Source organism: Panthera pardus, unplaced genomic scaffold (genome assembly GCF_024362965.1).
Source record: "Panthera pardus isolate Hobbes unplaced genomic scaffold, ASM2436296v1 HiC_scaffold_7, whole genome shotgun sequence".
Classification (NCBI taxonomy): domain Eukaryota; kingdom Metazoa; phylum Chordata; class Mammalia; order Carnivora; family Felidae; genus Panthera; species Panthera pardus.
Window position 1 is genome coordinate 82163829 of NW_026527002.1, and position 12037 is coordinate 82175865.

At 67.6% G+C, this 12037-nt stretch overlaps 1 protein-coding gene across 9 annotated transcripts in view; it reads left to right on the forward strand.

Annotated features, from left to right (window-relative positions):
• MROH1 (maestro heat like repeat family member 1) overlaps window positions 1-12037 on the forward strand; it is a 62318-nt gene that overhangs the window by 49609 nt on the left and 672 nt on the right. For all 9 annotated transcript variants that reach the window (XM_053896272.1, XM_053896273.1, XM_053896269.1 and 6 more), the window contains 11 exons: window positions 2966-3120; window positions 5798-5963; window positions 6528-6724; window positions 9147-9284; window positions 9700-9814; window positions 10342-10488; window positions 10725-10913; window positions 11229-11384; window positions 11456-11590; window positions 11665-11767; window positions 11840-11905. In XM_053896272.1, coding sequence (XP_053752247.1) covers window positions 2966-3120; window positions 5798-5963; window positions 6528-6724; window positions 9147-9284; window positions 9700-9814; window positions 10342-10488; window positions 10725-10913; window positions 11229-11384; window positions 11456-11590; window positions 11665-11767; window positions 11840-11905 — 1567 coding nt within the window. The remainder of the gene's footprint in view (window positions 1-2965; window positions 3121-5797; window positions 5964-6527; window positions 6725-9146; window positions 9285-9699; window positions 9815-10341; window positions 10489-10724; window positions 10914-11228; window positions 11385-11455; window positions 11591-11664; window positions 11768-11839; window positions 11906-12037) is intronic.

Consider the following 12037-nt stretch of genomic DNA (forward strand, 5'->3'; position numbering starts at 1 on the left):
CAGGCCTAGGTTTTTGCCTTCGTTGCCTGTTCCTTGGGTGTCATGGCCAAAGAATCACCACCAAATCCGTTGTCGTGAAGCTTCTGCCTGGTTTGTTTTTTTGGAGCCCCCGTTCCCGACAGAGGAAGGCTCCTTTCATGGGCCCGGCGTGCCGCACCCGCCGGCGGGGGCTCAGGGTGCTGCCGCCTGCACGGTACCCTTCCCAGCTTCGGCCCACAGACGCGACACGCAGCCCCCTCGCCCCGCGGAGCGGGACTGCTGACGGCCGGGCTCGTGCTTCAGCGCGTCTGTGACACGCACCTCCGTCTTCTGCGTGACGGGCACGCTCGCATCCTGCACCTGCGGAGGTCACGCGGGCCACCACTTTCCTCCCTGCCCTGAGAGGCCTTGGCGGGGGGCCCTCTTAGGGACACCAGGGCACTGTTGAACGTCTCCGACACGGAATCAGAAAACGTGGTCTTGGCGGGCGGCGTGACCGGACCGAGGGCCCCCGGCCCCAGCGTGCAGCGATGGTGAAACAGAGCGTGTCGTAGCGTGAGCGCAGAGGGCAAGACGGGAGGGCGCCGGCTCCTGACCTGGGTCGTCTCGGGAGGGAGGTTGGGTTGGGGGGTTCTCTGGGTTGGGGGGACGTGTGCTGGCGAAGCCAAGGGGAACAGGTGAGAGGAGACCCTCTGCAAGCGAAACGGGGCTGCTGCTGTGGAGGCCTCCCGGCAGCTCCGGCCCGGCGGCCCCCGGCTCAGGCGCGTGCCCGAGAGACGTGGAGACAGACGTCCCCGCGAAGACCGGCATGTAGACGCTCACGGCAGCATTGTGCTTAATGGCCAAATGAAGGAACCTGAATGTCTGCCGGTTAATAAACGTAAATAAAACACATCCCACCCGTACGCTCAAATGTCACTCGGCAACCCGGAGGAGTGAAGTATGAAACACGCTCCGCGTGGATGAGCCTTGAAAACGTTGTGCCCCATGAAAGACAGCAGCCACCAGAGGCCACCTAGTGTGTGAGTCCACAGGGCCGGGAGGGGGTCAGGGGCCGGGGCCGGGTGGTTAACGCACACGCGGCTTCCCTGGGGTGATGGCAGTGTCCTCGCGCGGCACGACCCTGTGTCTGTACGAGAGACCGCCGAGGGCTGGACCGCGTGGCGCGTCCTGGCTCGGCGGAGCCGTGAAGAGAGCGCACGGCGGGAGACCGCGCCGTGAGGGGTGGACCCCAGCCTGGGGCACGGGCGCAGGGCCGGTGAAGGTGAGCCCTGGGGCTGCCCGGAAGGTGGAGGGCGCGCAGGCTGTCGGAACGCAGACCCCCGGCTGAGACCGGACGGAGCCGGCTCACCGGCACAGACCCCAGCCCGCGGGCCCCCCCGCGGCCGAGCACCGGGGCCTGCTGCCACGCTCACGAGTCGCACGGATCGGAGCCGTTCACGCGCCCCAGTGGGTTCCGGCCGCCGAAGAAAATCCGCAAGAGCAAGGAAAACGCTAGAGGGGACAGATAAACCCACGGAGACGATTAGAAACACCTCTGAGGAGACAAGTCGGGGAAAGAGCCAATATCCCGGACAGGAGGCAGCGAAGTGAAGGAAGGAGGAGAAGCCGCCACACTCCGGCTCGAAAACCCACCCCGGGACGGACGCACGTGGGGAAGATCCACGGTTACGTTAGTGCAGGAGGGACGGGAACGTTAAGTGCACGAGCGAGGCGTGTGTCCAGGCCGGGAGCCCAGGGGAAGGGGGAGCGCCGCTGGCCTTGGCCGCTTTAGCAGTGAACTCGGACGGGAAGGGCCCACAGATGTTCCTGCATCAGTGGGAGCCAGGCCCCGGCCCAGCCGGTGTGGAAAACACCTCCTTCCTGCCAGAGCCCTGGGGCTGGGGTTAGGGACACTCTGTACCCCGGCAGCGGCAGCTGGGGGGGGCGGGCGGCGCGGGAGAAGGCGGCAGTGGGAGCAGGATCCGCTTGCTGCACCCACAGTTGTGCAGCGAGTGTCATCGTGGCGACAAGCCTTTCGAGAAACGGTGGTAAGGACACCGGTCCCCATGGCCGGGTAGGGACCGCTGGCCTGCCCCACTCCAGGCACGTGGCCTCCCACGTTTCCTAACATCCCAGTTGCGCACCTCTTGTGCCCCGCACGCTTGCAAGACTCTACCACACGAGCAGGCATGGGCCTGGCCTGGAAGGTTCCAGGTCGGAGCCAAGACCTGTACCTCCCTGCTCCTCCTGCTGCCCGGCCGCCGGGTGGGCTCCTCGGCCGGCTCCGCCAGGGCACCTGGGAGGTGGCCGAGTCCACAGTCGGCTGTCCCTGTCCAGGGACTGTGTCCCTGCCGCCGTCTGTCTGCTGTCGTCTTGGACTGTGGTGTCTTCCCGCTGCGCGGCCGGGGCAGTAGGGGATCCTCGTGGTGGGGCCTGGCACCCCTTTCCCAAGAGCCCTGGGCACCCACAGTGACAAGCCCATGCCCAGAAGAGGGCCCGCTTGCCGCGTCGGGGCCTGGGCTGTGCTCTGGCTGCCCCTTCTTGCACCGGAGGGCCCCTCTCGCTTCTGGGATGACAGCAGCCTGCCAGCCGCGGTCCAAGAACGAGCGTCCCCTTCCTGGTCCTCGCTGTCACGGCCCACCGCTTACCTTGCCTTTGCTGGGCGAGGGCGGCCGCGCGCTGCCTCCAGGGGCCCGGGGCTTGCGTCCCCACGTGGGGGCGTGCGGGGCCATCGCAGCTGCCGGCCTCCGTGCTCCATGTGTCACGCAAATGCTGCCCGTGTGTGCCCTGGCACGCGCTCCGCTCTGGTGGCCTCCTGCGTGGAATCTGGGTCCCCGCACCGGGATGTGGCATCTCTCTCCGTGGTGGCCGGCGGTGATCCCGCGGGATTCCCGCCCCCCGTGACCCTGGCTGGGGGGCTCACAGCTGGCGGCTCTGATGGCGCTGGAACGCCTCCTGGGGCGGGTGTGCCCAGGGCCTGACCCCCGCGGTCCCCGCCCCACAGGTGCCCGAGATTGTGAGTGTTCTGCGCTCGAAGCTGCAGGAGACCCGAGAGGAGCACGTCCTGCAGGCCGCACAGCACAGCGTGTACCTCCTGGCGTCCCAGCACTGTGCGGCCGTGGTGTCCAGCCTCCTGGGCGGCCCCCTGCCCTTTGACAGGTACCCTGCGCCTGCCGGCCTTCGGGGCGGATGGGGTCCCGGCCGCCTGGGCCGCAAGCCGAGGTCAGCCCAGACTCGGCACTCGAGGGTCCCGTCTGGCCCGCGTGGCGCCCCGGCACCCCTGGCCCCTTCCCGCGTTCTCTGTCCCCGCTTCTCTTCTGCAGGGCGCCTGTCGCCATCCCCAGCCCCCCACCCCGTGCACCCCCACTCACACCCCCAGCTCCCGAGTTTCCGCCCACGAGTTTCCACCCACTAGCCTCACAGGAGAGCGTCTCTCCCGGCCGAGGACCGTGCCCTGGTCCTGCCTTTGCCGTGCGCATGGCTGGGAGTGGTCTCGGACCCCGGCGCGGTTGGTACCGTCGGCCCCGCCGTCGGGCGCCGCCATTCTCCCTGACGCGTGTCCGCTCTGGGGGTGTGCCGCTGGGCGGGGGTGAGCGCACGGTCACGGCCCCTCCTCCCCGGGAGTGCCTTCTGCATTTCCATCCCGTCCCCGCCAACCTTTCCTCGTCCGTCTGTCCTTCCAGCGTAAGTGGCTGCATCTCCCCACCGACGCGGTGGGACGGGACGGCGGCCTCAGCGGGGACCCCTCTTTGCCGCTCCTCTTCTGTCCTGATCATCTTTCTTGTGTCTTGTGGCCGACGGGCTCTTTTTATAGATTGGTCTTCCCCTGAATTAGTTTGGAAGTTGTCAGCCCTCTTTCTTTTCTAGTGGTTGCCCTGAGAGAGTGACCCCGAGTGCGCAGAGCCTGGCTCACGACTGCCTCCCTTCGGGCAGCCCGGGCCTTTGCCCCCATCCCCCCCCCCCCCCCCCCGCCCCCGGCATGTCCTCACCTACAGGACAGGGTAGGGTCGTGTGTTGCCCGCCGTCAGTGGCCCTGCTGGGTCTGCTCACGCACCTGCCACCTGCTTCTCGCTGAAGAGCACACACTGTCCACACTGCTGGCTGCAGCGTCCCGTGCCTGCAGGCGGCCATCCCCCAGGCGGCTCCCGCCCGGCCCTTCTCGAAACCCCGAAGGTCGCCGCTGTCTGACTGCTATCGTCAGACAGGCATTTTGCCTGATCTTGGACTCAAACAGAATCAGTGTAAGCAGAATCGTATGCAATTTTCTCCTGGCTTCCTCGGGGTAGTGCGCTGTCTTCGCGGTGCACGCGCCGCTGCTCGTCGTCATGCTGCGCTGCAGCCGTGGGCGACACGCCGGCCGCGTCCTGGCGCAGGGGGCCAAATGTGACCCACCGCCTGTTTTTGTACGGCTGGCGAGCCCAGAATGAATTTTAAACTTACAAACGGTTAGAAAAAAAATTTTTTAAAGAGTATTTCATGATGTGTGAAAATCACACGGAATTAAAATTTGCCCACACGCGAAGTATTCTCGGAACGTGGCACACCCATTCGCCTCCGCGTTGGTGTCTGTGTCGGAAGCGTGCCGTGCCCTGCCCCGGACGCAGGTGGACGGGGCTGCCCAGCGGCGAAGCCCCGTGCCTCCCCGGTGTCCCTCTCTCCTGGTGGCATCTTGGCCCCTCGCTCTCCTTCACCTGAAGTAGGTCCTCCAGACTGCGGGGGGCGAGCTCTTTACTGTTGCCATCGGAAGACACGTTCCTCTGGCCGCCCTCCGGGGATATTACTTTGGTAGGGTCGGCGTTGGGGTCGGGCCGGTCTCCTGTGCCGGGAGGGGGCACGTGGCTGTTCTCTGACTCCCACGGGACTCACTAGTGCTGTCGTTCTGAAGGAAGCCCTCCGGCTTTTCTCCGCTGCGCACGGGCCGGGCGCTTGTTACTGGTGTCCCGCCTGTTGCCGGCAGGGGCCCGCAGCCTGCTTTCCTTCGTCCTCGTGCGTTCTGAACACTCGCCAGCCCTTGTCTTTTCAGATCCTCTCTCCACCCTGTGCTTCTGGGACAGCCTGTCACCCCACCCCTCACGTCTCTGGTTCTGGTCTCTGAATTTCCACTGGTCTTTCTTGTGCTGGCTGCAGGTGACTTCTTCCCGTGACCTTCCACTTGTCCCACGTCACCCCTGCTCTGCTCGGGCTGCCGCCAGTTGCCTCTGCGGGGCGCAGCGTCCCGTGTGTCGTTTCCGAAGGGCCGTGGGTTCTCTTTCAGAGTTGCTTATTGAGGGGCACCTCAGGGCGGGGGGGGGGCCTCCGTGGGTTAAGTGATGACCGACTCTTGGTTTTGGCTCAGGTCGTGAACTCACGGTTTGTGAGTTCGAGTCTCGCGTGGGGCTCTGCTGACGCTGCAGAGCCTGCTGGGGGTTCTGTCTGCCCCTCTGCCCTGCTCTCTCTCCGAATAAATTTTAAAAGTTGCTTATCGAGTTTTGGAGTTTCCGGTTCCCGTTAGGTGCTTGAGGTCTGTCGTTTCGGTCTGTAAGCGTATTAAGAGCTGTAGCTTCTGCGGGGTCTCGCCCCCGAGGCCGAACGAGGCTGTCTCCTGCAGGAAAGCCTCCTGTTTGCTTCTGGCAGCTCCCAGGGGACTTCAGGGCCTCTGTTCAGGCCGAGACTTTTCTCCCTGCCCTCTATTGCCAGTGCTGCTCACCGGGGTCAGGGGACGGGGTGGGTTCGTTTGGATGCCAGGTCGGGGCACCGCCTGCCCGGAGCGGAGCCCTCAGAGTCTTGTGGGTGCATCTGGGGTGTGGAGCCGAGCCGGCGGTGGCCTGGAGGTGACTGTCCTTTTGCCCTGCGGCAGCCACACCTGCACCCTGTGGCGGGCGCTGGCCCTGGAGCCCAGCCTCACCACACAGGTCCTGGGGCTGCTCCTGGAGAAGATGAGCAGGGACGTCCCGTTCAAGGAGACCCGGGCCTTCCTGCTAAGCAGCTCTCCTGGCCGCGAGGCCACGCTGCTGCCCCTTGCGGTGAGTGGGGCCCCGGGGCTGATGCGCGTTGCCCCCTTCTGCCTGCTTCCTGCGTGGTGAGGGGGCCGGGTGAGGGGCCGCGCTGCCCCTGGCAGGAGGAGGACCCCACAGGGGGCCTGGGTGCCACCCCTCAGGCACCTGGCAGCTAATGGGGGCGCCGGAGCCAGGCCAGCTCGGAGCCCAGGCTCGTAAAGGCCCCACAGGTGTTGGTCCCCAAGGGAAACCGCTCCGTTTCATCCTGCGGAAAAAAGCAAGCCTGGCTTGGCAACATTTCCAGCAGTAAAAGCAGCTGTGAGAATTTCCTCCTCCTCCTGCTATGGAAGCAAGGGCAGATGGTCGGAGGCCTGTCCCCAAGGGGGTCACGCTGCCCCCGTGCCTGCCTCCTGCCCCGGGGGCCTCCCGCTCACCCCCCCCCCCCCCCGCCCCAGGACCGAGACCTCTCAGCCCGGCAGGGGCTTCGGGCTGGTGTGGTTCTGGGGTGCAGAGCCCAGCCTTCACCGTCGCCAGCCCCGTTAGAAAGGGCTCCGGCGGGAGGGCTGAGCCTGAAGCGGCCCCTGTCCGCAGGCCACGTGTGCCCTGCACGAGGTCCTGAGCGCCCTGGAGTCTGGGCCCGCGGTGCTCGAGCTGTACCCACAGCTGTTTGCCGCGCTCCTGCTGCGGGTCGGCTGCACCCTGGGCGTCCTGCTGCCCCGGAGCCTGCAGGCCAAGGAGAGGAGGAGCGTGGGCTCAGCTGTGGCCCCCAGGAGCCTCGAGCCCTGCAGGTAACCGGCTCCTCCTCTGGCGCCGCAGCACTACTGCGTGCCTGGCGTCCTGGCGGGGGCGTACAGCATGGGAAGGGCGGGCACCACACTGGGGCCCCGACTCAGACTCAGGAGCTAGCGTGTGCCTGGGGAGCTGGGACCCCCCCCCCCCCCCCGCTGCCCCCCGCCCCAGGGATGATGTTCCAGGCTGCACTGTCCACCCTGGCGGCGCGGTTTCCTCGGGCCGTGTCCGGGACAGGCACCGTGGGAGAGGCGGCCCCAAGTCTGTGGGGTGGTGCCGTCCTCAGGGCGGCCCGCAGGGGCCGTGTGGGGACACTCAGGTGGGCCCAGAGTAGCACCGCCTTTCGGGAGGTGGGGCTACAGGGAGTATTCGGGGTGCACGCGGGGCCTGGGCTGAGCCCCCACCTCCACCCCCGTGTCTGCAGCCTCGGTGCTCAGCCCTGGGTCTCTGCTCCTTCTACTCTCTGCACCAGAGCCGCTTCTTCAGGCAGAAACCACGCAGTGGCCTCACCGCCTCTCCCCAGGGCCCCCTTACAGGGGTCAGATCCCCGGCCCCGCGGGCAGGGCTCAGCACCAGCGCCCACACCACTGGCCTGTGCAGGCACCTTCCCTCTCTTCACCTCCCTGCTCTTTTTGGGGGTATGGGCCCTGGGGCGGGAGAGCGGGACAGGCAGGGTGGAGCTGCTTGAGGGAGGTGGTGGGCGGAGGGCTTCAGCAGCTCGGGCGTCGGTCCCTGGGGTCGTCCCTGGGCCCACCGTAGTGGCACTTCGGAGCCCAAACGACTGCCCCGGGGCCACAGGGCAAAGGGAGGAAGCTGATACCCCAGGGCCTGCAGAGCTCCCCACCCGTTCCAGGCACGTGGGGCCGGACGGGCCCCGTGCCCCTTGGTGGGGACAGACGGGGGCAGCGTCGGTACGCCCCGCCCCGCCCCGCCGCCGGAGCGGCCCGGGCGCTCTGGGAGGGGCCGCGTGCCGGAGCCCGCCGGGCTCTGCGCAGACCAAGCAGAAAATGCGAATGCGCTGGCAGACACCGCCGGGACTGCACGCCACGGCTCGTGAGCCCTCAGCGGGGCCCCTGGGCTGCCACCCCCTGAGCTGAGACGTGTGCAGAGCCAGGCGCAGGTAGAGGGGGCCCATCAGCCCACAGTACGGGCCGCATCCGTAAAAGCTCCGGGCAGCGGGTTGGACGAGCCGGGGAGGCGCCTTCTCAGCCAAACCTGCATCTCCCCACTTTAGATCCGTCGTAGCCAAAAATCGCCCTAGATGAGCCGTCTTGGTCAAAGGCAGGCCACCTGGTGGATGCCCCTACCTCGGTTGCTGGCCGTGTCAGGTCAAGTGTCCACCCTGGGCCGGGAGCTCCCAGGGCCGGCGGTGCGGGGCCACGTGCACCTGCAGGCCGGTGTGAGGCCTGGAGTGAGAGGTGGCCACTCGCAGGGGCGAGGTCAACACCGGGCCAGGGCTGCTATGGCCCTAAGGCTCCCACGTGGGGTTCCGAGAGCCCTGACGAGCTCTCTTCGGGCCTCGGGTTTTGGTGTGAGGTTCTCCCGGGTGCCAGACCGATGCTGCTCCCCACCCCCCACCCCCGACCCGGGACCATGGGCCGTGCCCCTGCGGCCTGCCCGCTGCCAGCCCCGCGTGCCCCAGCTGGGCCCCGTGGGCGCGGCCCCCACCAACCGGGGAGACAGGAGAGCCAAGTGCCTGCAGGGCTGTGGGAGCAGGCACAGCAGCAGGCTCAGCCCAGCCCAGCCCAGCCCAGCCCAGCCCTGGCCGAGTTTGTAGAGGGAGCCGGGCACATCCTGGCTCCCAGGTGGGAGGCCCTTCCTCACTGGCACAGAGCCCCATCTGTGGTCCCCTCCTTGGGCTCCGGGGTGTCCCAGGGTGGGTGTGGCTGTGCACACGCGAAAGCAGGGGACTTAGGTGCAGGAACAGAGCCTGATTCTCAGGGGGTCGGGCATGTCTGAGGCCAGACACGTCTGTGGTGCAGCCACAGCCCCAGGCCTTTGGAGACCCTGCTCCGCCCTGCCCACCGACACTGGGTTTCCCAGGCACTCATCCGAAGGCTCCGTGCTGCCCGGGCAAGAAGAGTCAGACGCCAATCTGTCTTTTGGGTTCATTTTTGTTAACGATTTTGTTTTCTTTTTCTTCTTGTCTTAGTTTAATTAATGAAGGTCTTTAAAGCAAGGGACAAAAGCTGTTGGTTGTTACCCTAAAAGTGCCTGAGGGCCCTGCCTGCTTCCAGAGGGTCTTGGGGACGCTGCCCGTCGTGGGGGATGGGTGGCCAGATGTCTCAGCAGCTTGAGACCAGAGAGGGGAGGCTGCTCCCCAAGAGCACGGGTCTGTGCGTATGGTACGGAGCAGAGGGACGCACGGGGCCTCTGCCGCCCTCACCCCGCCCCCCAAACCCACCCCCGCGTGTCCCGCAGCTGCGCAGTGGATGCTCTGCAGGCTATGCTGCTCCGGGGGGGGAATGAGGACGTGGTGCGGCGTGTGGAGCTGGAGGGGGGCTGGCAGCTGCTCAGGACCTCGGCAGGACACGAGGAGGGGGTCACCCGGCTGGCCAGGTAAGGGGGCCGTGCCCCTGCACACAGGCTCCAGCACCGCTGAGGCACAGTAGGCCAGGCTCTCTGACGGCAGACATTTAGGGGCACCTGGGAGCCAGTGAGCCCAGCTTGGGGCCTCTGCCACGTGTGTGGAAGCGGAGAGGCCACCAACGCAGCTCTGAGCTTCTGGCCACGTTGACAGTCTCGGGGTGGGGGACAGCGGGAAGGCCCCTCTACGGAGGCCTGGTGAGGTGGGCTAGGATGCTAGGGAGGGAGGATGTTCAGGGTTCGGCACCTGGGGCGAGGGCCTTATGGGCCGGGGCCCTTGACCAAGCAGGCTGGGAGGCAGGGGCAACCCCTTGGGTCCACGTTGGCTTGGGTGGCTTCGGAGCAGACCGAGGTCCCAGCACCTGCGCTGCGTGGCCTCCTTCCACAGCGCCATGGCCAAGTGTGCAGGCCCCCGGCTGCCCCTGGTGATGAAGGCGCTCGTGTGCACACAGAGCAGTGTGTATGAGATCCAGAGGGTCACCTCCACAGCGTTCCTGGCCGAGGTACTTGTCCCTTGTTCCGATCTGCTGAGGGCCTGGGAGGGTGGGGAAGGAAGCCCCCTCCACACAGGCAGGCACCGGCCTCCCCAGCCAGCCAGGGCCATCGCCCAGTTCCTGCTTGGCGCTGCTGGGTCCAGAGGCCGCCGGGCCGGGTCTGGTGACAATCCCACTCTGTTCAGTGGAGGCCTCGGCTGTGCGGTCTGTGCTGGGCCCTCAGGGGGGACGCACCAGCAGCCACAAGGCCCGAGCCTCCCTTGGATGCCCCCTTGTGGCCGACAATGCCAAGACTTGCCCAAAGGCCACAGCATTGGGAGCTGGGGTGTGGCCGGGGTCAGGAACTGGAGAGAACCAAGGGAGGCCGAGTTGGCCTCTGCCACGTCCACTCCTCGTGCGTGTGAGCTGCCCGGTGGCGGGGAGCAGGCGCCGCTGCGGAGGCAGCCCGGACCGGCCGGGGTGGGGCGAGCCCTGGGGGTGGGGGAGGGGGCCTGGGGAGGGTCAGTGGCAGGTGGTCACAGCACCTCTGCCTTCAGCTGCTCAACAGCAACGTGGTGAACGACCTGATGCTTCTGGAGTCGCTGCTGGACAACCTGGCGGCGCGGCAGAAGGACACGAGTGCCAGCGTGCGGCGGCTGGTGCTGCGAGGCCTGGCCAACATCGCCTCCAGCTCCCCGGAGAAGGTGAGTGGGCAGGGCAGTCACCGCACACACCCCCCCCTCCCCCCAGCCCCCGCTGCCCTGCCTGTGACTTAGGGACAGAAGAGCTGCGGTGGGCAGGGAGACCCAGGCAGACACCGTATGGGCAGCGGGGACCTTCAGGGAGGTGGCCCGCTGAGCAGCACAGGGGGGGGCGAGCCTGCGGGGTGGGGAGCCGGGTCCCCCTGGCCCCGTGACAGCTGAGTGTGGGGCACCCCCAGGTGCAGGCCCACGGCCCCCAGCTCCTGACAGCCATGATCGGCGGGCTGGACGACAGGGACGACCCTCACAGCCTGGTGGCCCTGGAGGCCATGGTGGGCCTGGCAAGGCTCCTGGAGCTGGTGAAGCGCCAGGACCTGCGCTCCGTGCTGCTGCACGTTGCCATCCGGATCCGGCCCTTCTTCGACAGCGTAGGCCGGGCAGGGTGCAGGGGCTCCGACAGGCCGGTCGGCCTCCCCCCGCCCCCCACCCCTGCCAGGCGGCCTGGAGCCTGCTCCCCAGGCCCCCGCGGGCCGGGGCACCCCCACCTCCACCCCACCCCACCCCTAGAGCTCAGGGCTGGTCTCAGCCTGGAGCTGCTCCCCATGCCAGCCTGTCTCGGTCAGCCCCCAGGCGCCTGTGCCACAGGGACAAGGAGGGTGGCCCAGGGAGGGGGCCCGAAGCCCGGCGCTGGCTGACACCTGCCCTCCCGCCCCGCCCCACCCCACCCCACCCCACCCCACCAGGAGAAGACAGAGCTCCGTTCTGCGTCCATCCGCCTCTTCGGGCACCTCAACCAGGCGTGCCACGGGGGCTGTGAAGACGTCTTCCTGGAGCAGGTTGTTGCTGGGCTGGTGCCCCTGCTGCTGCACCTGCAGGATCCCCAAGCCCCTGTGACCAACGTGAGTCACCGGCGGGGACGAGCGAGCCGGGCCCCGCTCACGGGTCAGGGACTCAAGTTCACGCCCTGCAGGCCTGCAGGTTCGCCCTGCGCCTGTGCGGCCCCAACCTGCAGCATGAAGAGCTGGCGGCCGTCTTCCAGAAGCACCTACAGGAGGGCCGGGGCCTGCACTTCGGGGAGTTCCTCAACGCCACCTGCAAGCTCCTGGTGAGGGTGGGGTGCACTGGGTACCGGGGAGGGGGCCGGGGGCCCGGGACCGAGACCAAAGGCCTTCTGTGCAGATGTACCACTTCCCGGAACTGCTGGGCCGCCTGGCGGCCACCAGCCTCTTCTACTTCAAGAGCAGCTGGGAGGACGTCCGTGCTGCCGCCCCCATGCTCATGGGTGAGCCCTGCCCCACCGTCCCCTTCTACCTGTGTGAGCCCCTGCCCTACCCTGACCCTGCCCTTGCCGCAGGGTTCCTGGTGCTGCACGCGGAGCCCGAGCACCAGCCACAGGTGGACCTGGAGCAGATCACGGCAGGTGAGCCCCGACCCGGCCCCGCCCCCCCCACCCTGTTGGCTGCTGAGCCCCGACCCGGCCCCGCCCCCCCCCCCACCTGTTGGCTGCTGAGCCCCGACCCGGCCCCGCCCCCCCACCTGTTGGCTGCTGAGC